Consider the following 23,631-nt stretch of genomic DNA (forward strand, 5'->3'; position numbering starts at 1 on the left):
CAAATCAGCTCCAGATTAAAACAACTATAAAAAACTAAACGCCAAAATTACGGATTTGATTATTTTGTTTTATAGTAGGTTTGCTACAAATTTGAAAAAAAAAAATATTGAGCGGTAGGGACTAAATAAAAAACACAAAGAAATCTGCATTTACAAATTTGGAGCATTAGTGTTTCTTAGAGGCTAGAATCACTGTTCTTTGAATTATGACAGCTGATTGTCTTTTCCGGCTGCTAGAAGCTGTAGTAATAAGCAAGTAGTTATTTTACAACGTCTGAGATAAACAAGTCGTGAAGTGGTTAGTTTCGTAGAATCTGTCGTTTATTCTGTATTATGTGTTTTTCACTGCATTAATTCTATTTTGTGTTGGTCTAAGATGCTTAATTTTTAAATTTAAATATTTTTAGGTTAACAGAATGTTCGAATCAGATTAAACAATTAGATAAATTTTTTAATTGTAATTATGATAATTACATATAAAAATGGGCAATTTATTTGTGAAAAAGAAAGTAAGCAGAGTAACAAATCACGACAAGGCTGTTTTGGTTAGTATATATTTTTTTATAAACTTAAGTTACAATACAAATTTGTTGCACTAACAATATTTTTGAACGAAGTAATTGATTAATTATCTTTAACATTTTAAAACAATATCGTATAAAAACAAAGTTTGGATAATTTGCAACTTTTATTTACCTTGAAAATTTTTGTTTTAAAGCAAACTTGTATGAATTCCTGTGATTTTATAGGTTATGCCACAATTGAATTTTCTTCAGAATTAGGTAAAATAATACTATTTTTGTTAGATAATAATAATAATAATCTTACTATATACCATGATATTTCTAGTGCTGGATAGATAATCAAAGACAAGTAATCTGATTGCAGAAGGAACAATTGTTTTAACCTATTTATAATATTTTTTTCTTAGAGTAGTAATTGCTAATATTAATTAAACAGAAATAATTATCCCTTTAATATCAAAGATATAATTGTTTCATTATCTTTTTTGATATAAAAAAAAGGCTATATATAATTTATATCGTATTCTTAGAGATTTGAATCAATTTTTCTTTGGGTATTTTAAATGTTATGATTCTAATAACAGATGTCCGAAGAAGAACTCTGTGGTTTTAGATGAAATCCTATTTTTTTACATTTAAAATTATAATAATTTGATGAGTTTAATTATATGGAAATACTAAGCCCAAAGTTTTTTTTACCTTTTAAAACATAGTATAAGCACCGTTTACAGCCCTGCGGATGTCAAAAATTAAGAGAAATTAATTCAGAAAACAGTGAATCTCCTCCATTTCACTGTTGACAGGATTCATTGTGGCTGACAGAATATATAAGTACTGTTGTTATGTGTAACGTACTACTTGTGATAGTGACTTATAAAATAATTTTAATGAAGCCATTTATTCTTAAGTACAAGCAAATAGGTCTTTCAATTAAACTCATGACAATTGCTAAACAATGTACTGTGTTATTTATGTCCTAATGAAATGATTTTCTTAACTGTGAATAGAAAAAAAACTTATGTAATATGTATAACAATTCAGTTCAATTCTTTGCATAAGTGTGTGTAGTTTTCTTTTGAAAAACCTATCTGATTGTGACCAGTGCTGTGATCATCTTTTTTTATGTATTGTAGTAGCAAGGTAAATGTGCACTCTAGTGTAGTAATTGCCCCTCAAAAAGATATGTTAGGTGTCTGGCAGAAATGTATTTTTCAGTAGATTAGCTCTGCAATTACTATTTGAAGTAATCTGGATTAATGAACATCAAAAATTTGTTAAAAAGTGGTTGGAAATGGAAAAAGGGAAGTAAATGGGGATAGAAAAATTTTGCTTTTTTTGTTTAGCAGTTGTAAAGAATCAAAACATTTCCATTAGTGTTAACAACTAAAATAACTTTACTTAGTAACTAAGGTAGTATGTTTATTCTACTGATAAACATTACTCATCATTTATTAACTAATTTTGGATTTTTTTAAACTGTAAATGATGTTTCAATTATTAATTTATTTTATTTTTATTTTTAACAGCAAATGAAGCAACAACGCGACAAATTGAAACAATATCAACAAAGAATCGAGTTAACTTTAGAATCAGAAAGATTATTAGCAAAGAAACTGTTAAATGATGGAAAGAGAGAGTAAGTATGTACATTATTAACATGAAAAAGGCTATTTTAATATATATTGTATTCTTAGCGAGTTTAATTTATTTTGCTTTTGGTATTTTTCCATTTTACAGTTCTAACACAGATGTCTGAAAAAGAACTCTGTGGTATTAAATTAATTTTTTTTACATTTAGAATTATAATAAATGGATGAGTTTAATTACATGAAAGTATAAAAGTCTAAAGTTTTTTTTATCCCTGTTTGTGTAATGCTGTATAAGATGCACCTTCAGTGCAAGACTATTTAAAATCCCAATAAATAGTTGATATTGCATATTGTTTTAATAATGATATTTAATTCTTTTCCTCAGTAAGCAATTATATTTTCTGTACTATCGTGAGATTGTATTTTCCATTTTATACTCCATGAAAATTTTATTTATATATAACCTAATAATCTAAATACAGTAAATCATCCCAAAAACAGTAAATCATACCAAAAACTTTAGTATACAGTCATTTTTAAAAATATATTTTGCTTATTAATTTAAAAAAAGAAATATAATGCAATGTGGACCTGTTTACTTTTTTCAGAACTTATCTATTAATTTAAAATATTGTATAATTCACTAATGTTTATTAAATGTAATCCGAATTGTTCATAGCATGTCTATTCTAAGATGCATTTAGAATTGTTATTCTTGGGAAAAAATATAACATTAAACATATACCAAAAAAAAGTTACTGTTTGGATATTACTTTTTTGCCAAAATAGTCGTCATTTTATTATATTTTCTTTTTTAGGCAAAATTATTGTTACAAATTTCTCAACCTATAGTATTTAAGAAATATTTTTTAATAAAAAATTGGGACACATGACAAATATATGTTACTGAAAACCAACCAGGGTGTAGAAAATGGTTGTGTATAAATAAGCAATTGCAAATTCGCTAATAATAAATACTTTTAACATCCCATGTGCAGCTATTTTAAGGTATTTTATATTCATTCACAGATTTGATGTGGTGGCTGATCTTTTTTTTATTTTATGTTTAGTTGTATCATATCTTTTACTTATGTGATTCAAATTCAAATTAACTTACTTTATAAAACTTATTAGGTTCAATAACATGCCAGCTCATAAGAAGGTTTTTTTGCAGTTTTTTGATAAAAGTATATTGAGGAATCTGCATTTTTTTAAACACTTAGTAATTCTGTGTCTCTCATTTTAAAATAATTGACCTCATTTGATGTTAAATTTATTTAATAATGTATTATGTTACCGATGTTCAAGGTACATTGTAATTTAAAAATAAGTATTTTATTAAATTTAAAGCTATTAATAAATTAAATTCTATTTTATTTTACTTTATATAGATTTTGCAGAATTGTTTTCATTCATTTAGGGTGATTTGTTGCTGTGTGATAAGTATTTTTTTTTTTTTTTTGTTAGCAATGCAAGATTTATTAGATATTTTTGTTAATGAATAAATGCGTTAAATTTTTATGTAGCTGTTATTGTAGTATAATTGTATATACAGATTTCAGCCTAAAGGATTTACTGAACTTCAACAGTATTTTATCATCCAATAACCGCCTATGCTGAATAAAACGGGCTGTTATTGGATGTATTACATAGGGTTTTAGCCAGTACCTTTCTCATTAAGAAGAATGCATTACTGATTGTTTTAAATATTAATATGATTATATTGAATAGCACAAAATCCATTTACCTTCCAGTACGTAATAAATCAATAATTATTTGAATAATGTTTAAAAGAATTATTTAACTGTTAAATTTAATATTTATGTTAGTTTTATCATATTATATAGCTAAATTTAGGGTTCTGAAAAACTTATTTATTTTTCAGTCGTGCAAAACTTCTTTTAAAAAAGAAAAGATATCAGGAACAAATGTTACAGCGAGCTGATGGACAACTAGAAAATTTGGAAAGGCTGATACATGATTTAGAATTTACAATGATTGAAACACAGGTAATGTATTATATAATTAATTATATAAAACCAATGTTCTCATATAATGTTATCTTATTATCTGCTGAAAGGTTGTTGGCTCCTGTAGGATCAGGAGTTAGCATTCTTCTTTTGATCGTTATTCATTTGGATAATTTGACGCTCCTTTCAATTCCTTTATGTGCTAGTCTTTTAATCCCAAAATATTTATGATTCTCTATAAAAAAAGGAAATTACTTGATTTATATATTTTTATTTTTGTCTTTCATTCCTTCCCCTTTTAACTCACCAAATTAACTTAACCTGGACGTATTTTAATTTTAATAATTGCCTACTATCTACTATTTTTTTTTGCTTTTTTATCAATTATTTCTCTTTTCTCCAAATCATCTTAAATTCAGTACAATTTTGCTCTTTATCAACCAAAATATCTCTGTAAAATTCCAGATTTCAATAATTACAGTTTATATTTCTCTATTTTTTTATTTTGATGGTGATAAATAAGTATGATTCTTTTTACAGATATTTTTAAAGAATTTTTTTCGAATTCAAAGGTATCTATGAGGTATCTATTCAAAGGTATCTATTTTGTAACACCATACTTTTTATTCTGTTACAGAGCTTTCTTTGCTTGTCTACCTCTTATAAAAATTTTGCTGCTTTTATTGTTCATGTTTTTAAGTCTTAATTGCCATTCTTGCTGTCAAAATTTATTAACTATGTTTTTAAAATTAATTTCTCTCTCATCAGTGAATCCATGTCATTTATTATTACTTGTAATTCCCAGAACAACAATGTCACTAGCGAATCTTATCGTTATTTTCTCCATGAATAGTTACTTTGCTTTTAGATAATCCCTGTATTTTCTTTTATGCATTTACTACATTCTTGTCTTATTATGTTTTGAATTGTGATTCACCTTTCCTTGACTTCAATTCACATTATAACTACGAGGTTCTAGTGCATATTTCCATTCTTCCGAAGAGACTTGAATCTGTTAGATATGAATGATTTCAGCCTTTAGGCTTATTATCAACCAACAGACAAGAATCAAAGTTTTCTAGTTCTCCCAAAAGTAGCTGCTCTACCAAATAACAGTAAGGATGCGCACTGACTATTTAAATCCTAGCAACATCAGTCTGGAAGACCTATCAGGGTCAGAATTATACTTGCAGAACTAAAAATGCAAAAAAAAAAGGATCAATAATAAGGGAAATAGATGGGTAGTGAGAAAGGTTGACTAACTCTTTGGGAACTTTTGTCGCATTTTCTAGCATAAATGTTATACAAGTTACTTTTCCTTCAAAAATTAGAAAAGCCAACTTAGAACAGTTTTTTCCTTCCCCTTTCTTGAACCGCTCTTGGAGCATTACCTCTGACAGGGAAAGTATACATCCCAACCCCGTAGGGGGAAGACACCCACCACTGGGAAAGACGTTACTGGTAGGGGGAAAGATGTTACTGGTCACCATACCACCCCCTCAATTCCAAGCCCTAAGGTTCTTTATTGGAGGTTGTTTTTAGACCCGGTAACTGATTACATCTCACAGTCATCAGCCAGGCCTTGGTTGGGATGCCACTGATGTAAATACCTCGGCAGACATTTGCATCAGTAAAATACATATCAAATTTTGCCTTCACATAGGTCTCAAATGGACATCTTCACGTCCAACCTAACATGATTCCCTCAAATTAACTGACCAAAACCACAGAAGCATGAACCCTCTGCCTAGTAAAGATTTGACAACACCGTTCGTGACTGTGAATGCCTCAGAAAACGAATGAGTGTAAAGTTAAATCAGTGCTACCCTCATACTAATCAAAATTATGTTTTATGCAATGTAGAAATTCAGACCTACACCCAAATAAGTCGACCAATTGAGGTCACCTAACAAGGGGAATTCAACCTCATTCTGGTTTGCGCAGGAGCCAGGTACAAACCCTGCCTCCACCAGTCCCATCATGGTGTCTCGCGTGGCATTACAAAGTCATGATCAGGACCTCCACCATGCCCCCGGTTGAACGGGCTACCATACCCTGGTGGCGCAGCTGCCATCACCTGCCAGAGCCCCAAATCAAATCACAAACAATACCAATATAACCATGGCACGATGCCAATGTGCCTACTTCCAACCAATCCAATGCCTAAGCTGGAACCCTAACCACCCGGAATTTTACCACAATTGGGTATGTCGATTAAACTCTCTCTGCAGACCTACACACTGCACGGGCATGAAGAAAACCAGCCACTATATCCAGTTAATACGGAGATCCAGAAAGAAATGTATTCTCTCAAGTTCCCTAACCGCTTGTGAACATTTGACCTCATATTGGGGACAGATGTAGAGGACGTGGTCCACTGTATCATCAGTCCTACAATCCGGGCATTGACTCGAATCCACCAAATGAAACCTAGTCAAACTCGCCCGAAAGGCACCATGTCCTGAGAGAAACTGTGTGATGTACTGATTGGGGGAGACCCATCCACTTGCATCTAAATTAGACACTAGGAAAAATACCATCCATGTAGCAACCTGTGGGGGATTCATCTCACCTGACCTGCCAAGATGCAAGGTCCCGGTCTTCAATCTCCTGCTTTCATTTTGATGTCTGTAGGTTATTTACTTTGGAAATGTAGTGTTCCTTATGCTCATTAGCCAAGATATCTATTGGTTTGACTCTGGCTATAACACAGACTGCCTCCTGCGAGACTGTTCTATAACAGCCAGCAAGAGGAGTTGCTGGGCTTGCAGCAAAATGTCTGCACAATACCTAAAAGCCATGCAGTGAGCCCAGACAGGCACAGCATTCAGCATAATAGCTTCGCTGACACCTTTGTAAAGGATACGCATGGTACGGTAATTTAACCCCCAATCAGGATGAATGACTATGGATTCCATAAAAAGCATCACCGGCTTTCTTGCTATATACTGTAGATGTTCCTTGAACTGAAGATTCTCATCAAGAATAACACCTGGGTATTTTTGAGTTGTAACATACTGAATGAGGAGACCAGCCATCTGGACCTGGATTCGTCAGGTAGTAGCCAATCGACCCATAAGCACCATCATTGTAGTTTTCTCTGGGCTGAAAATCATCTTATTTTGGAGACTCCACAGTTAGTGTCTCACAAGCACGATTAGCTCAGAACTCTACCTTGTTATGCAAGTCCTCTTCAATCAGTAGCAGCGCATCGTCAGCATAAGTGACGACACAACAGCCACATGGCAACCTTAAACACAATATCGAATCAAATTCTATGATCCAAAGAAGGGGACTCGGAACACTGCCCTGAGGGCATCCTTTAGTTAAGGTCTTACGAACCTCCAAGCCGCCGTCACGCAGGGAAACGGTCCATTGGCTGAAATAACTTGAGAGCACTTCTAGTTTATTTTGTGTACACTTACGCTTCTGCATCTGAAACAGGGCAGAGGGCCACCATAAGTTGTTAAATGCCTCAGATATGTCCAGAAAAATCCCTAATACATATTTACATGGACTAGAGGAAGCTATATTCTCACCTTTAGTATGATATCCTCAGAGCTCTTGCCCAGTCGGAAACCATACTGATTGTCCATTAGCTATTGATTGTCCATATGATCAGTGGCTAATCTGTGAACAGTTGTCATGCTTGTGGCCCTCCTTGTACAATAGGCACACACCAAGGTAAACTTAGAAAATTCAGCCCTGTGACCATATCTGCGGCACTTGAAACATGTTTGGACATCCACGTACACTTTTAGTCGGCAGGACCCTAAATTGATAATTAGTCTGCCTGCAGACGTAAATTTTTGAAAGAGACCAGAAGTTACCTCAAAGTCTCGGTGATATTTCTGGGTATCATGCCTACCCATTTTAAAGACCAACCTGCAGTTCCGCCGGAAGGCGCTACATCCAAATCAGTGTTCTTCTCCCTTATGAGGGACAAGACATCTTCTTCGGTCAGGTTACGTTCAATATCATAGACGATAATATGGGGCCTACGCGTTCTCTTTAGGTCTATTTTCACATTCAATAGCTTAACCATTGTGGAATCTCTAATTGCTTGAATGGTCTCTGTGTCATCCACTACCACAACTAATCCCTTGCTGGTCTCTTTAATGTTCCTGATTTTAAAACCTTTTTGGTCACCCCGAAGGGCAACTTGGAGATCTTTCTTCAGCTGACTGCTGGTCAAAGTCAAGCCCTCCGCCCTATTAACAAGTGCAACCTAAGGTTTCTTATAGGACTGGCCGGTTTCATGTCTGCCCCTGACCACCTCAGCATACCTATGTGGTTGCGCCGGGGCCGGTTTCTGAGCTACATTTATTTCTTTAGGCCTTGAGGCAAGACTTTTGAAACCCTCAACGAGAGCTGTGAAAGCCACTCGGAAGAATTCGAGCCGAGGCAATAATCTCTTGGTAGCAGCACTAATACATTTGGGGTTAGCTAAATAGGAAGACAAGCCACCCAGTTCTGCCAAAACATCACGGGCCAACAGAGCAGAACTGCCAGGCCTGCTCCCGGCTTGCAAAACTTCTTCAATAAGTGGGTTCATACCCTCCCGGGTGGTCACCCCTATATCTGCTTCTGAACTATTGTCAGAACCAGTGTTCGAGGAGGTCGAAGAAAAAAGCTCCGGCCCCTTCCTTTGGCTAGGCTTCTTGCCTACCTCACTAATATCTGTCATGGTTGGAGATGCCCTGACCTAACAGTATATGAACAAAATGTTTGCTGTATTCCTTCTATTTAGAGATATTGGGCACAAGCATGACACTACCCACAGCAAGCCACAGGCAGCTGGAGACCTTCTGTATTCTCCTGTCACTCTTTGCACCTCTTCACCGCTACTGGATCAAATGTGTGAAATCAAAGATCAACACACAGTTACAGATTACAGCCCCCGCTCTAAAAGAGCATGGCAGGACTAAGGGTAAAGGCCCCTTTGCCTCGTAACAGGGACTTGCGACCAGGAGTTGTTGCCACTCTTTTTGTCACGATGAGGTGGGTGCTCAAACAAATCGTGCGCCAAAACCTCTGAATCCTTGTGAAAAGGGGTATGAATTGTCTTAACAGTAAGGGCGCAAAACCGTTGTAACAGTTCTCAGACAGCAAGATTGTGAAACTGGGGAAGCTACACACTCAACCACCAGTTCAAAAATAGCACTGAAAAAGACTTTATACAACGCAAACCTCTGCTCGTGAAAAGATACCAGAGGGGAAGTATACAGTCATCAGACGCTAGTATGCAGAGTGCCCGTGACCTCATATCGTGAAGACGACCCCCACACGGTCGGGGGCCCTCTAAGCGCTCAGCTGCAGGCCTGTTTGGCCTGATACCCTCCGGCATTGAATTCCCTGTCGAGTTTCCTCCAAGGCATGTAATCTATCATTCATTTCTTAACATAGTCCTCTATAGTCTTCCATTCAAGGGGTCCTTTCATCATAATTCTCTGAGTGTCTTCTGGATTAAACATGACCTCTGCGCCTAAGGCTTCCAGCATCGCTTGGTGTTCATCTTCAAATTGTTTACAACTAAAATAAACATGTAGAGGGGTCTCCTCCTCAGCACATGAAGGACAAAGGTCCGAATGGTCCATATAGAATCTGTGTAAGTAAGCTCTATAGCCTCCATGGCCTGCCAGGAACTGTATTAAAGACTAACCCAGTGAGACATGAGTCCTTCGGTACCAGCTGCTAATATCTCTGATAATGTGGTGTGTCCACCATCCTTTCATATACCCTCATTCCACCTGCTTTGCCAGATTCCTAACAATTCCTCTTCTATATCAGCAGAAATTCTCCTCTTATTGGCAGGAAACAGAGATCCCAAAGCCTGAAGTCAATCTTCCTTTGATCAATCAGCAGGTGTGTAGGAAACAGGCCAGCCAAGACCAAGACCTTGGCCGCCTCCATAGAAACTGTGTGATAAGTGCAAACTATCTGTAGACAGCATCTCCTGTGTGAAGCCTCGAGTCGAAATGCTGTGTATTTGAAAGCCATCTTAATTCTTAAATATTCTTCTCTTAAATCTTTGTTCTTTTTTATTTTAATAGGTAGTAGAAGGATTGAAAGTTGGGAATGAAGCTTTGAAGAAAGTGAATGATATGATTAGCATTGAAGAAGTTGAAAGAATAATGGATGAAACCAGGGAAGGAGTTGAAAAACAAAAGGTAGGTTAACTGTTAAAAGGTAACTCATTATAATGTCATCAGGTTGTATAATATGTAATTACATTCTTTGTTTATCTTGAAAAGTAAATTTAGTGCTACATATGTATATATAAAAAATTGCAAAAAATATAAACAAAATATTCTGTTCTACCCATTGATTCTCTGAAAATAATTAAAAATATTTTATTAATCTAATTTCAAATATTTTATTAATTCTATTTCAGTTACAAAAGTTACACTAGTAATGGAAAGATTGATTATTGTTTGGGTAGAGAGGAATGTTTTCCAGGAATTGTTAGGGTGTCAGCTGTCTGCTTAATTGTATGTGGCTGTCCTTCATATAGTAACCATACAATCTTATATATAGTAACCAGTAAACGGCTGCACAAGGATTGCTTCTGCCATGGTGTCTTCTCACATAAAATCAAATGTCACCAGACTTTTAAGTACTAGATTAACCTTATGGCAACAGATATGTGTGTGTGCGTGCTTGCGTGTGTGTGTAGTGGAGATTTTTAATTGTATGTTATCCTCTATCTAAAGATGTGTGCTCTTTTAAAATAGAATAGGCTTATTTTAATATATAGATATTTTTTAAATATCTTTTCTTGTGGTTTTACTGTATAACTTTGCCTTTTTTTTTCAAGAATAGTCCAAGTAATAATCAGTATTTATATTATATATAATTTTAATTTAGTCTTACTGCAATTAAAAGACACACTATTTTGTGATATATTTATATATATATATATATATATATATATATATATATATATATATATATTTTTTTTTTTTTTTTTGAAAATTCAAATAATTTATAACAAAGGAAAATACTACGTTTTAAAGATTAAATCATTCCAGTATTGGACAGCAAAATTTACATATATGTTCCTAATGCAATTAACTGAAAACAATTTAGAATAAAACAACAAATCATTGAAAGAATATATTTTAATGTAGTTATAGAATTCAATAACAACTGAAAGATTCGGGATACTGTGAAAATTGATTATTGGAAATTAATATGTTAAGTTTAACTGATCTAATTACTGTGTTTTGTGGTTTGTATTTATATATATATATATATATTTTTTTTTTATTTACTTATCTATAATATAATAAATTTAAATATAATTTATTTATTTTTATATATATATATATATTTTTCTTTTGAAATTCAAATAATTCATTAATATATTGAATACACTATGAATACACTCTATTAATAAAATTTAACAATAAATGAAATATAAACCACCAAAACACAGTAAATAGATAAATTGAACTTACCATATTAATTACAAGAATCGATTTTCATGGGGTACTTCATCTTCCGTTATTAAATTCTATAATTATAATATAATTACATTATATTATAATTATACTAAATACAATTATACATATATACATATAATTATACTAAATATTGTAATTATACATTAATATGTATCAATAAATACATATTTTAACATATGTATTTAGGATTTAATTTATCAAAATTGTTTTTTGAAAACCTTGAAATTTATTGTGGACAAATATGCAAATTCTGTGCTGTCAGTACTATTTTGATGGTTTATATTAAATGTATATTTATATACAGTCTTGTGCAAATTAATGTGAAGCAAGAGGTAAATTTTAGTTAGTTATGGTGTATCACTGATTCTAGATGTAGTACACAGTTTTCCTCCATTTCAAGTATTGCCTGAAAATAGCTTGTTTGTTTTGAGAGGTTATATGTATTGCATATATTTTATTTTAATTTCTTCTAGTGTAAGTGATCTTGTGATTTCGTTAATACATTACAAAAGTAGCAATACGGATTTAACTTCTAAGAAAAGAAGCAAGATAATAACACTCAATGAACATACTCGTACGACTCAAAAGACAGATAGCAGCAGAGTTTAGGGTTAGTCTAGGTGTAATTAATAAGATAATTAGATAAAATCTTGAGATGAGTAGAATTTTACCCCTACAAAAAGGTCGCTGTGAAAGAAAATGTAAAACCACCTTAGATGATGCTATTTTATATAGAATAAGTAAAATCAATCCTCAGAAAAATAGTTTTGAGTTACAAAAAGACTTAGAATCAGCCGGTGTGAAAATTCACAATTCTGCTGTACACTGAAGACTTCTGGAAAGTGGTTGTGAGGCATGAAAGCCTATAAGAAAACAACTTCTTGCAGATGCTGTGAAGAATAAAAAAATTTTTTGGCTTTGGGCCAAAAAATACAAAAACTGGTGTGCTAAGACTTGGAGAAAACTCTCGACGAGAGTCATTTTCTAGTTCAGGGCATAAGTGTCGCATATGCAAAGAAGCGATGTTGAGTGGGTGTCGCCAAAACACATCAAACAAATTGTAAAGCATCCTTTAAAGAAGATGTTTCAGTTACTTTGGACCTTAAACCTTAGTACCCATCTCTGGGATGATGAACAGTGAAAATTGCATCCCATTATTGGAAAATAGGGCTCTACCAGAACTTCAGAAACTTGCAGATTTACTTGGAGTCGAAAACACTGTTCTTAAACAAGATTTGGCCACCTGCCACTCATCAAAGAAAGTTAAGCTTCTCTTGTCTCAAAAAGGGATTCAGTGTTTGGACTGGCCTGGAAATTTATCAGACCTGAAGCCAATTGAAAATTTGTGGGCAGTTGTGAAGACTGAGAAAAATGGGCTGCACTACCAAAGAGATGATTTGTGCTGTGATAATGTTGTGGTTTTTCATGATCAAGAGATTAAAGAAATATGTAAAAAACTTATAGATTCAATGCCTGAAAGAATTGATGTAATTAGAGATATAATTACATAAAAATTTAATTTGTTTTAATCGCTGTAGATCAATAATACCATATTTTTTCTATAATTATAAAAATATATTTTTTTGAGGTTAGAGCAACAAAAAGGTCTTATTTTTCATGCCTTAAAAAAGTGTGAATAATAAAATTCAGAGCCCTTTAAAGCCAAAATGGATCTAATTATATCATTTTAATAGAATGTAGAGAAATATTTGTTCTTGTAAAATTTCAAATCTTTGTTTTTATTTTTTATTCAGCCATTTCAATTTTAATTTATTATACTTTTGTAACAGCTTGGAATCAGAAATCTGAGAAAAAGGCAAGTTACATTGTTACCCCTTTATTTCAGTGATGTCGATGTAAATATTAATTACTTAAATTTCATTTCTTTCAACCACCTTCAGATATTTAATACACAGATTTCAGAACTAGGTAGAAAAAAGTATAATTTGACCGTACTGAGGCAGGTTTTGGAGTTTGTTGCACAATGTATACTTGATTATAGTTGTAGTTGTACATGTACTGAGATAATTACATTTGTAATAATGATTTAATTTTGTGTATTATCTTTTGGATTACATCTGTTAACCAAATTTTTTATTTCTATTATGTTAGGAGATAAATGAGTTATTGAGTGGAGCATTAACTGCCGAGGATGAGGTCGCTGTTGAAGAAGAATTTAACATACTAATTGCTGCTAATGAACAACAAAATATTACTGATAAACTCCCTGAAGTACCCATTGATGAATTACCAGAAAAAGAAGAAATACAGGAAGAAGAAGAAGAAGAAGAAGAAGAAGAAGAAGAAGAAGAAGAAATTACAGAAAAGGGAAGAGGTACTTTATTTTATTTACTCTCCATTCCTTTAACAGCTTTAGATAAATCAGTTAAGAGTTTTGATGAAAGTATAACTTTTTTTTATCATGTGGGTGACTATTTATACTGTTTTTACTTAACCTTAAGCATATGAAATGAAAAGTTTTGATGAAAAATAGAGATTAGTCTGAGTTTGGACATAGAATGAATGATGGTGTTTTATTTAAAGTATTCTTTAGTAGTTTAAAAGTTAAAATACTTAATATTATATTATTCTCTTGATTGATTCAGCCTTACAATCTATGTTTCCATTATAGAGCTTACTCTTTGCATTCTGTGGTGAAGATATGCAGAGATAAAAGTGCATGAATGTTTTTTTTTGTAGCAAGTTTTTTCTCTAACAATAAAGCTATTTGGGACAAACATGTTTCAGGTAACTGAGTGTAAGTTAGAAAATTTAACTATGGCTAGTTTCCAAAAAATATTCATTCATTTCTCTAACAGTTGGTTAGAAATCAAAGCATCTTTACTCTATTGAAGCAGCACACTATTCTTAAATGATTTTACATTGACCAGTTGAAATATAAGTTACTTTATCTCCACATTCTGAAAAGCCACCTGAGAACAGATTCAGGTTTTCTAAAGTAAAATCCATTGCCCATTCCTTGAATTTTAATGGCATCTTAAAATATCAAACTTAACCATCAATTTTATGGCCAGATCTCTTCTAACCTCTTGAGGGCTCTATATCTTTGCTTTTAAAATTTATGTCATGATACATATTCTTCCTGTTTTCCTAACAATTATGATTAGTTTTTTAGTTGATTTAACATATCTTTCTGTGTAAATTCATTTTTATGTTATATATTTTGAGATTACATTGTGTTACAGCAGAGTTTAAAGCAAATTACTGTTTAACAATTGGTCTTATTCAATTCACCACAGCCTGAGGAATGGCTATGGTGAATTGAATCCTAACTGACTGTACTTGAAGTGATATGTCTACTCAAATTAAAAATTTAAACTTTGTTTCTATTGTTCCCCCAGTTATGATTAATGGGATACTGAAGGCTATTTTATGGAAAAAGCTTAATATTATATGTATGGAAAATTATATATATATATATATATATATATATATATATAGAGCTCTTATTTTATGTACATATATATATATATGCTTAATATTATATGTATGGAAAATTATATATATATATATATATATATATATATATATATATATGTGTGTGTATGTAATAAGCATAAGATTTGTCCCAAAAGTAAGTGTACTGAATTTTATTTAATTATCTATTGGACTTACCTGAAATTACAAGTTATTTCCTTCGAAGTATGACCCTTGGAAAATTACACAGTGGTTTCAATGTTTCTTCCACTGTTCACAGCAGTACCAGAAGTCATTTTCCTTAAGTGGGTTTAGATCATCGATTACAGTTTTTTTTTGTTTTCTATCATCCCAAAATGATGACCCTTAACTTCAATTTCAATTTAGGGAAGGGGTCGAAACTGCACAGAACTAGATCTTTTTTTTTTTAACCTCAGGGTCTGCAGAGGATGAGATGAATGCTTTGTAGCGTGTGTGAAACATGTCATGCCTGACTGGGATTCATTCAAACCCAGTATCTCCGGATGAAAGGCCAAGACACTACCACTCATGGAGGCTGGCACTGAGCTAGATCTGGGCTGTGGAAGTAGGGGAATGTTTTTCTTTACCAGAAATTCTTGAATTGAAAGCAAAGTGTGAGCTGGTGCGTTATCGTGGTGCAGCTTCCAATCATGTGCAGTGTTTGTTCGGACTCATTTTTGAAGTCTTTCCAAGTCATCTTTGTAAAAGGTGCTATTGACTGTCTGTCCTGGAGATATGAATTCTTTGTGCGTAATGCATAGCTCACACCACTTTCACATTTTCATCATTTGTTGACAAGCTTGGTCTTCCAGAACGAGTCATCTTCAACATTTTCTCGATCCTCTTTGAAATTTTTGTGTCATTTAAAAACCATAGTTCTCATTAGAATGGCATCTCCATAAACTTTAGTTAAAGAATCAAATGTTTCTGTGGCAGACTTGTTGAGTTTCACACAAAATGTGGTAGTGTAACGTTCAATATTTTTAACGAAGTTATAAAACATGTCCATACATAAATAGCAGTAGCTTGCAACTGACTCAAACGATCCAGTTGAAACAAGTATGCACGTGCAGCCTAGGTTATACTATGTGCTGTTGTACATTACCTGTTTGTCTGTAGGAAAATCAGTACACTTACTTTTGGGACAAACCCTCGTACTTGCTCCTTAGCCTTTTTGGGATTAGTGTCACGCTTACATAGCTGCAGTAACTGTTCGCACAGCCTACAGTCGTATAAACTCATTTTAGAAATTTATCATTTGAGTACAATGATTGTGTTAACATGACTATATAATTCTTTCACTGACAAGTGCTGCACTCTATTGGCTTTAAAGTGAACTATTTGCACTATCAATAGGTTGCAGCTAACAGCCGGAAATAAAGAAAGAATAAAATCAACAACTGGAGAATAAAATCATGTAACCAACATCTAAAACTAGGTTTTATAAGTTCTGTTAGTAAACATGGCCGATTTGTTGCATTCGTGTCCAGAATTTATTTCTCATTAAAGCTCCAATAATGCCTGAAATTATTCAACCTATAGTGAATGAAACAAACAAATATTATACCCAAATCTCTGAACAAACTGATCTTGCTTATTAAAATTTACAATGATGGAAACCAACTGACATAGATGAGCTGTTTATATTTTTGAGCTTGATCATGCAAATGCCAAGAAATCAGAAAAATTCTAGGAGAGAGTACTGGTCAACAGACAGGCTATTGACGTAAATTGATAAGTCCCTTAGTGTTGTTCAAAGAAAGACTTAATTTTGTTTATGTTTAAAATAAAAATTGTGTTTTAAAATTTGCTTACAAGAAAAAAGTGTAAATTTTAAATTAAATAATATTCATTACTAGTGATGAGCAAAGATGAGCAACTGTATGTAATAAAATAACCTAATCTGAGCATGAACTAGGATTTTCAGTATGTTAGTCCCCAAAGTGTTAAACGAACATTTTGAAGATTACATTTTTAGATTAGTTATTTTTTTAATATATTACATTTTTTAAATTCATTTTTATATGCATTTCTATTTTTCTTTTTTAACTTTTGTTTATAACAGCTGTTGCTGAAAAGAAATCAAAAAGAATTGCTGTTATGGCTGATTAAGAACTTCAAATCAGAAACTACAATGTTGAGTTAATGTAAGTTTTTTATTTTTTATTTATAGGTTTAATGAATTATGTTTGGTTATTATCTATGTGTTTAATTTATTCATTTCTACATGATCTTTTTCAGTGTAACATTTTTTTATTATATTTGTTTAAAAAATATATTTTACATGTATTAGTAATATCTTCAAAAATAGAGATGCAATCTTCATTAAATGGTTATTATGAAAGTTTTACAGCATTTGAATATGGTTCATATTAACTGCTTTAGCAAGTTTAGGAAAAATCAAATAAATGTTGTACCATAGACGTATGAATGAAATTCATGAGGCAGAGATTTACACTATTATCATTATTGGGAAAACAGCAAGACAGTCATTCTTATATTAAGCTATAAAGATATTTGTCATAGGCTACACCTTTGACTTCTCCCAACCATAACCTAATCATTCTAGTTGATACATTTTAATATTTTCTTTACTACGTTTTAATGATTAAACTATTCCAATACTAAACAGCAAGATTTCCATGTATGCTTATAATATCATTCAAAATTTCACAATAAAGAACATCATTTAAAAAAAAAGACAAATTATTAAAGAATTTTAATATAGTATATACTAGGGTTGTCTGAAAAGTTTGAAGACATGAAGATGGCAGCACTCATCAACAAAAGTTAGGAAATGTATTCATTCACACATGCATTGAAAGGTACTCGCAAATTTTCATCCATTTTAGATGCTCACTTGTTGTTTGATAATCAATTGAACAAGTCATTGTGAGTGTTTTTGTGAAAATGGAAAAAAATTGAATATTGTGCTGTGATTAAATACTTGTATTTGAAAGGCAATACGCTTACGCAAATTAAAACAGAGTTGGATACTGTTTACGGGAACTCTGTCCCATCATTTGCCACCATGAAGAGATGGGCAGCTGAATTTAAAAATTGTCATACCTGCTTAGTTAATGATGAGCGTTCGGGATGACCAAAAATTATGAGATTTTCATCGGATGAGTAGGTTATTGCATATGTAAACACCTATTTTGTGAGAAAGACGCCAGCTACTATTTGGAAGGGTTAAAGAGGTTAAAAACTTTTCAAACAACCCTTGTACATGTATATATATATATATATATATGTTGATTTTGTCTTGGCCCTGCTTCAAGTGCTATGTAGCATTTAGAAAAATATCCTTGGTAGTGGTGCATCTGTATAGTTTAAGAACAAGTATTTAATCGTCATGGGTGAATGTCATTTTAGTAAAATATAGTTTCAAGGTAATTTCATCTTAATAAATTTTTTCTAAAGTATTATTCAAATTTCACATTTCTGGGTGATTGATATTCCATTCAAGGTATAAGATATACAGTCCAACACTTTGGTTACCCTTATAATTATGACTATATATTTGTAGAAAAAACTAATTAAAATATTTATTACTATATGAGTCATTAATAAACCATATTATTTTGGATTATACAGATTCTATAAAGGCTATAATTGCTATAGTAGTTCACAAAATAGTAAATGACTTTCTTAAATTTGATCTTGTTTTCTTTAATTCAGTGTACAACTAGTCGCCACAGAATCGAGAATCATGAAAGTATAAATTTTTTTCATTTATATTACAGTAAAATGATTTTATGTAGAATTATTTATTTATTTTATCTTAATCCATAGTCACTGATTTTTCCTGTTGCTCTTTCAAGTTAGCTCCTCCAGATTTTTGTTATTAGGTAGTTAACTAACCAAATTTACATGTTAGGTAGATTACCTTTATCATCATCCAACTTTCTTTAATTTCTTCTTTCCTATTATTGGTACTGTGGGTCTAGGATCTCCATGAAAAAGTAACCGTAGGCTCTGAAGAGCCAGCTAGTGTAACCTTGGCATGTAGTAAGGGGAGCTGTTTAAAGACTGACCTAAGAATTGTTTCCTTTTTGGCTACAGAACAAGCCTAACAGACTGAGTGGCTGGGTCTCTTTTTCCCCCCTTTCACAATTCATGATAACCAGTAATGTAGACCTTGTTGGGGTGTTGTTTTTAAACTTTGCTATTAAGTTACACTGTTTCACAAACAGAATTATAGGAAAAATGCTGAAAATGGTGCTTTAACACTGCTAGGGATTACTTTGAAGGAGTTGGTAACAACATCCCTGTCCCTTATCCATAAGTTTGGATTCAGGCTTTGCATTTTTTCAGATATGAAAAATTTGTTTCTCATCATAAAAATATAAGGTAACTTTAATTGTGTTTGCTATTAAAGAGAATAAAGAAGTAAATGAACAAGCTAAAATAACATGAAGGTAAACAAATAATTTCTTTTTAGTTCAAAATTCAATTTCTTTGCTTATAGTCCTTGCAAATGATTGGCTTATATTAACACTTTGACCCTGAGCCTGTGGATAGTATGGACTGTCGTATTTAATTCCATTAAACGTTTTCAATTGCATATGCTCGTTATTACTGCTCATGGAATTGTTCCTTAGTCTTTTTTTGTACGATACATTTGTTTTACACCAGTATTTATTGAATATTTTTGGAAACATTAAATAGGACCAATGCTTGGTTCTATTTAGAAATTAACAATTTCTTGAGGTAAGCAATTGTGGTTATTATTACTGTTATTTTTGTTTCAAGTGAAAATAAATTTATTAACAGTTTTTTTAATTTTATTATTAAGTTATCCAAAAATCGTGAAACTAATTCATGGCCTACTATCAAAGTCCAATAGTTGTGATGATTCTGATTTGGAAAATAGTTTTATTTTAGAAGTGAATTATAATTCAAATGTTCAAATTTGTGTAACTTTGAGTGACCCAATTTATGATTCCAGTTTGGAGGGTGAAATTGATGATGATGTGAATATTGATCCTGATTTTGAAGTTATATCTGATGCTGATGTCGATTGTGATAATGATTGTAATTATGTGGATGTAAACAATCCTAGGTCATCAACTAGTAAAACCAATAATAGTAATAAAAATAATAAATTAAAAGTAAAAATAATAATAAAAAAAAGAAAAGAGCTGATAAGCAGGTTGATATGGATTTTTGCTAATCATTTAGTGATAGTCAACCTATAATCCCAGTATTCAATGAAAATAATAGAATATCAAATTCAATAAATGAACTATCAAAGGCCAATTGATGTTATTTCAGTATTTTTCCAAGTATGTTGAAATTATTTAAATCTAAAACTAATGAATATACAAAAGTTGTAACCTACTACGAAGAATAAACACTTTGAAAAAAGTAGTGTACAGAGTAAGTGGGTGACTCTAGAATTGCATGAAGTTAATTCATTTTTTGTATTATTTTACACGTGTGTATTATATGTGGATAGGTTTTACAGCTTGCCTGCAGTTTTTGTAGTCTAGAAATACCAAAGCTGTTGGAACTTGTATGCTGAACCGTTAACAATTGTCTAAGATATATGCAGTTGCCAAAAAAAAAAATATTTCAGTTTACAAGAGGAGGAGGAATCACCTTCTTTATGTAAAATGGAAGGACAGAAGAGATGTGCTGGCATTATCATCAGTTCACAAAATGACTGCATCTGAAGTTCAGGTTCACTGAACTGGTATCGTTACCAAATTTAAATCATACATTACTGTAGACTACAGCAAAATCAAAACTGGGGTAGATAAAAATGATCAAATTATTTCATATTATCCATTCAAACGGAAACAAATGAAGTGGTAAAAAAAAAATATTCAATTTTTTCATTATGTCAATTGCTAATGCCTTTATTGTTTACCATGCTTCAAGACTGCAACATTTAAGACGTAAATGCCATTTCAATAATTTTATTATATAGGTGAGGAACATAAAACCAAACCCATAATGAAACCACTACCCAACAATATTTATGAGAGACTCACACAACTAGTGAATATATATGTTACTACTGATTCTTGCTGCTGTTTGTCAGGTGGTTATGTGTCAGTGCAGTATACATTTTGTTGCTGTGCACTTGCGTTTGTGTAGCATGCCTTATTCAGTCCAGGAGAGGATAGCTATAGTTGAGGCCTACATTCATTCTGGATCATTTGAATAATCGTGTCAAGTATTTATAGAAAAATTTCTGGTTGCCTGTATCCCAGCAAAGAGTAGCATGCATGATTTAGTTAAAAAATGATGTACAACAGGTTCGGTTTCAAATGCAAAATTAAATAGGCAACCTTCCTTTAGGACTCCACAGACCATTGCTGATATTGAAAGGAGAATTACTGCCAGTCCAAAAAAATCACTATGCAAGTTATCCCAACAATCTGTTGTTAAGTACACATCTTGTCATAAAATTCTTTATGAATTAAAATTGAAACCATATCACGCTACAACTGTGCAACAACTGAAGGAGACAGACAAATCAAAATGACTTGATTATTGCAACTAGCTTTTTGAAAACATTTCTGGTAGACTAAAACATTTTTTCTTTTGGGGCTATTTAAAGGAGAGAGTTTATCTATCTAATCCCCACAATATTGATCAACTGAAGGTGAATGTTCAACAAGAAATTAACGCAATTGACAACAACATTTTGCCTCAGATGTCTCTCAATATGATCATTGAGCACAAAAGTGCATCAGTGCCCAGGGTGAACATTCTGAACATCTTTGGTAACGAGAAGATAAATAAAAACGCAACATTTAAATTATGTTTTAGGTTTTTCTTATTTAATTTATCCGTATCATTCATAAAATTTCATTCCAACATAACCTACCGATTCTGCAGCAGTTATGTTATGGATCTGGTTTTTTGTTGCTCACTCTATTAATTGGCATAGCATTAGGGAAAAAAGTAGGAGTTCATGGATAGGAAGTCACACCAGTTGAAATAAAAACAAACAAACTTACCAGACAAAATACTTACTTTCCTGACAAAATACCTCCTACGGAGAAAAAAGTAAAACCTCAAGAGTGTGTGAAGTTTGTCCTGTAAAGGCAAAAGCTGCTACTCCAAAGGTGTGAGAAAACAAACTACATGGTGGTGTGTTAATTGTTCTTCAGCATTTTATCAGAGTGCTTTTGACTATATCACACCAAAGCGAATTGTTTTTAGACAAAACTGAAGCATGAAAAGTTATTATTTATGACTTTATGAAATAAATATCAGCTTGTGTAAATATTCAAATAATTGACTTATGTAAATTTTCAAACTATCAAAAATAAAGTTATGTTTGGAATTGTAAATTGTAGCCTTGCTTTTTCTATAAACTTTTATAATGAACAATAAAAATATAGAAACTGTATGTATAAGACATAATTGTAGCACATAATTAATAAATAATCTTATTGCATGTAAGTAATAAGTTAACCCTGTCAAACTAGATTGTTTTTTATTTTGCAGGTACTATCTTGTGATATATGGTGGTAACTGATTTAAAAGTAAAGCTTCTGAATACAAGTGTTAATACTTAAGGAATGTTTATATTTGTATGTTTGTTGATTGCTCATCTGCCTCATAATATAAAATATGGCATAATATGTACTTTTAATAATAATAATAAGATAATATAGTCTTAATTGATAATAATGATTAAAAGCCTTTATGTGTGTTAACTATCCTTAATTATATATAGCATGCCTAAATATAATATTCTGTTATAATAATTAGATATTTTTGTATTTATTTTTCTTTTTTTATAGTTAAATTATCATTCTTTATAATAAAATAGTGATGAAAAGTGTCCCACAGTTTGGAACAGGCTTTTTGGTCAGCCTCAAAATAATAAACTGTCAACAAGAATTCAAGTCAATTCCCAAGAATCTCAACACTCATCCTAAAAGTATCTAATAAAATCTACACCATAACAAATGCCCACGCTCCCACTAATAATAAAAACAAATTTCCAAAAGAATGCAAAGAAACAGAAAGGTTTTGAGACCTACTCAACCATAAATAACATCCCAAAAAAATCATGTTAAACAACTAATCTGAGACTTCAATGCTCAACTAGGCAGAGAAAGAAGATACCACAATATCATGTGAAAATGGCCCACCCAAAAGAGAATAAATGAAAATGGACAGAGACTTATTGATCTCTGCAGAAACCACAACCTAATCTTGAAATCCACATATTTCAAGAGGAAACCTCAAAACCTGGAAACACCTGACTGCACTAAAGGAGAATGGTAATTAGATCATGTCTTCATGGACAAACACCACCACAAAGAGATCTACAATGTAAGTGTCCTCCGAGGAATAGACACAAAATAGTCAACTAAATAGTTGACTATTTAGTTCCCTAAATAGTCAAAATTAAATTCATTCCCCCAAAGGAAGCAACAAAACCAAGCACCTACAACTAAAAGAAAAATAGACCCTTATCCCCAACTAATTAAGAATGAAAATTACCAAAAAGCAACCAAAGAAATAACAATCACGAATAACCTCAAAGACCTAGTCAACAACCTTAAAAAACCACTGAAGAAATGGCCCCAATAAAACCTTGTAAAATGTATTAGTGGTGGAACAGTGAATGCAACGAAACAGTGAAGAGACA

The 23,631-nt window shown here is 32.1% G+C and overlaps 1 protein-coding gene across 1 annotated transcript; it reads left to right on the forward strand.

Annotated features, from left to right (window-relative positions):
• Positions 1–227: 227 nt before the first annotated feature.
• Positions 228–22,743, forward strand: Vps20 (vacuolar protein sorting 20). Its single transcript, XM_075364434.1, has 7 exons — positions 228–545; positions 2,051–2,160; positions 3,999–4,122; positions 10,137–10,253; positions 13,662–13,884; positions 17,074–17,155; positions 22,476–22,743. The coding sequence occupies exons 1-6, from the start codon at positions 483–485 to the stop codon at positions 17,118–17,120; spliced, it is 684 nt and encodes a 227-aa protein (XP_075220549.1). The 5' UTR covers positions 228–482; the 3' UTR covers positions 17,121–17,155; positions 22,476–22,743.
• Positions 22,744–23,631: the final 888 nt, after the last annotated feature.

Source organism: Lycorma delicatula, chromosome 4, assembly GCF_047948215.1.
Source record: "Lycorma delicatula isolate Av1 chromosome 4, ASM4794821v1, whole genome shotgun sequence".
In the NCBI taxonomy this organism is placed as follows: Eukaryota; Metazoa; Arthropoda; class Insecta; order Hemiptera; family Fulgoridae; genus Lycorma; species Lycorma delicatula.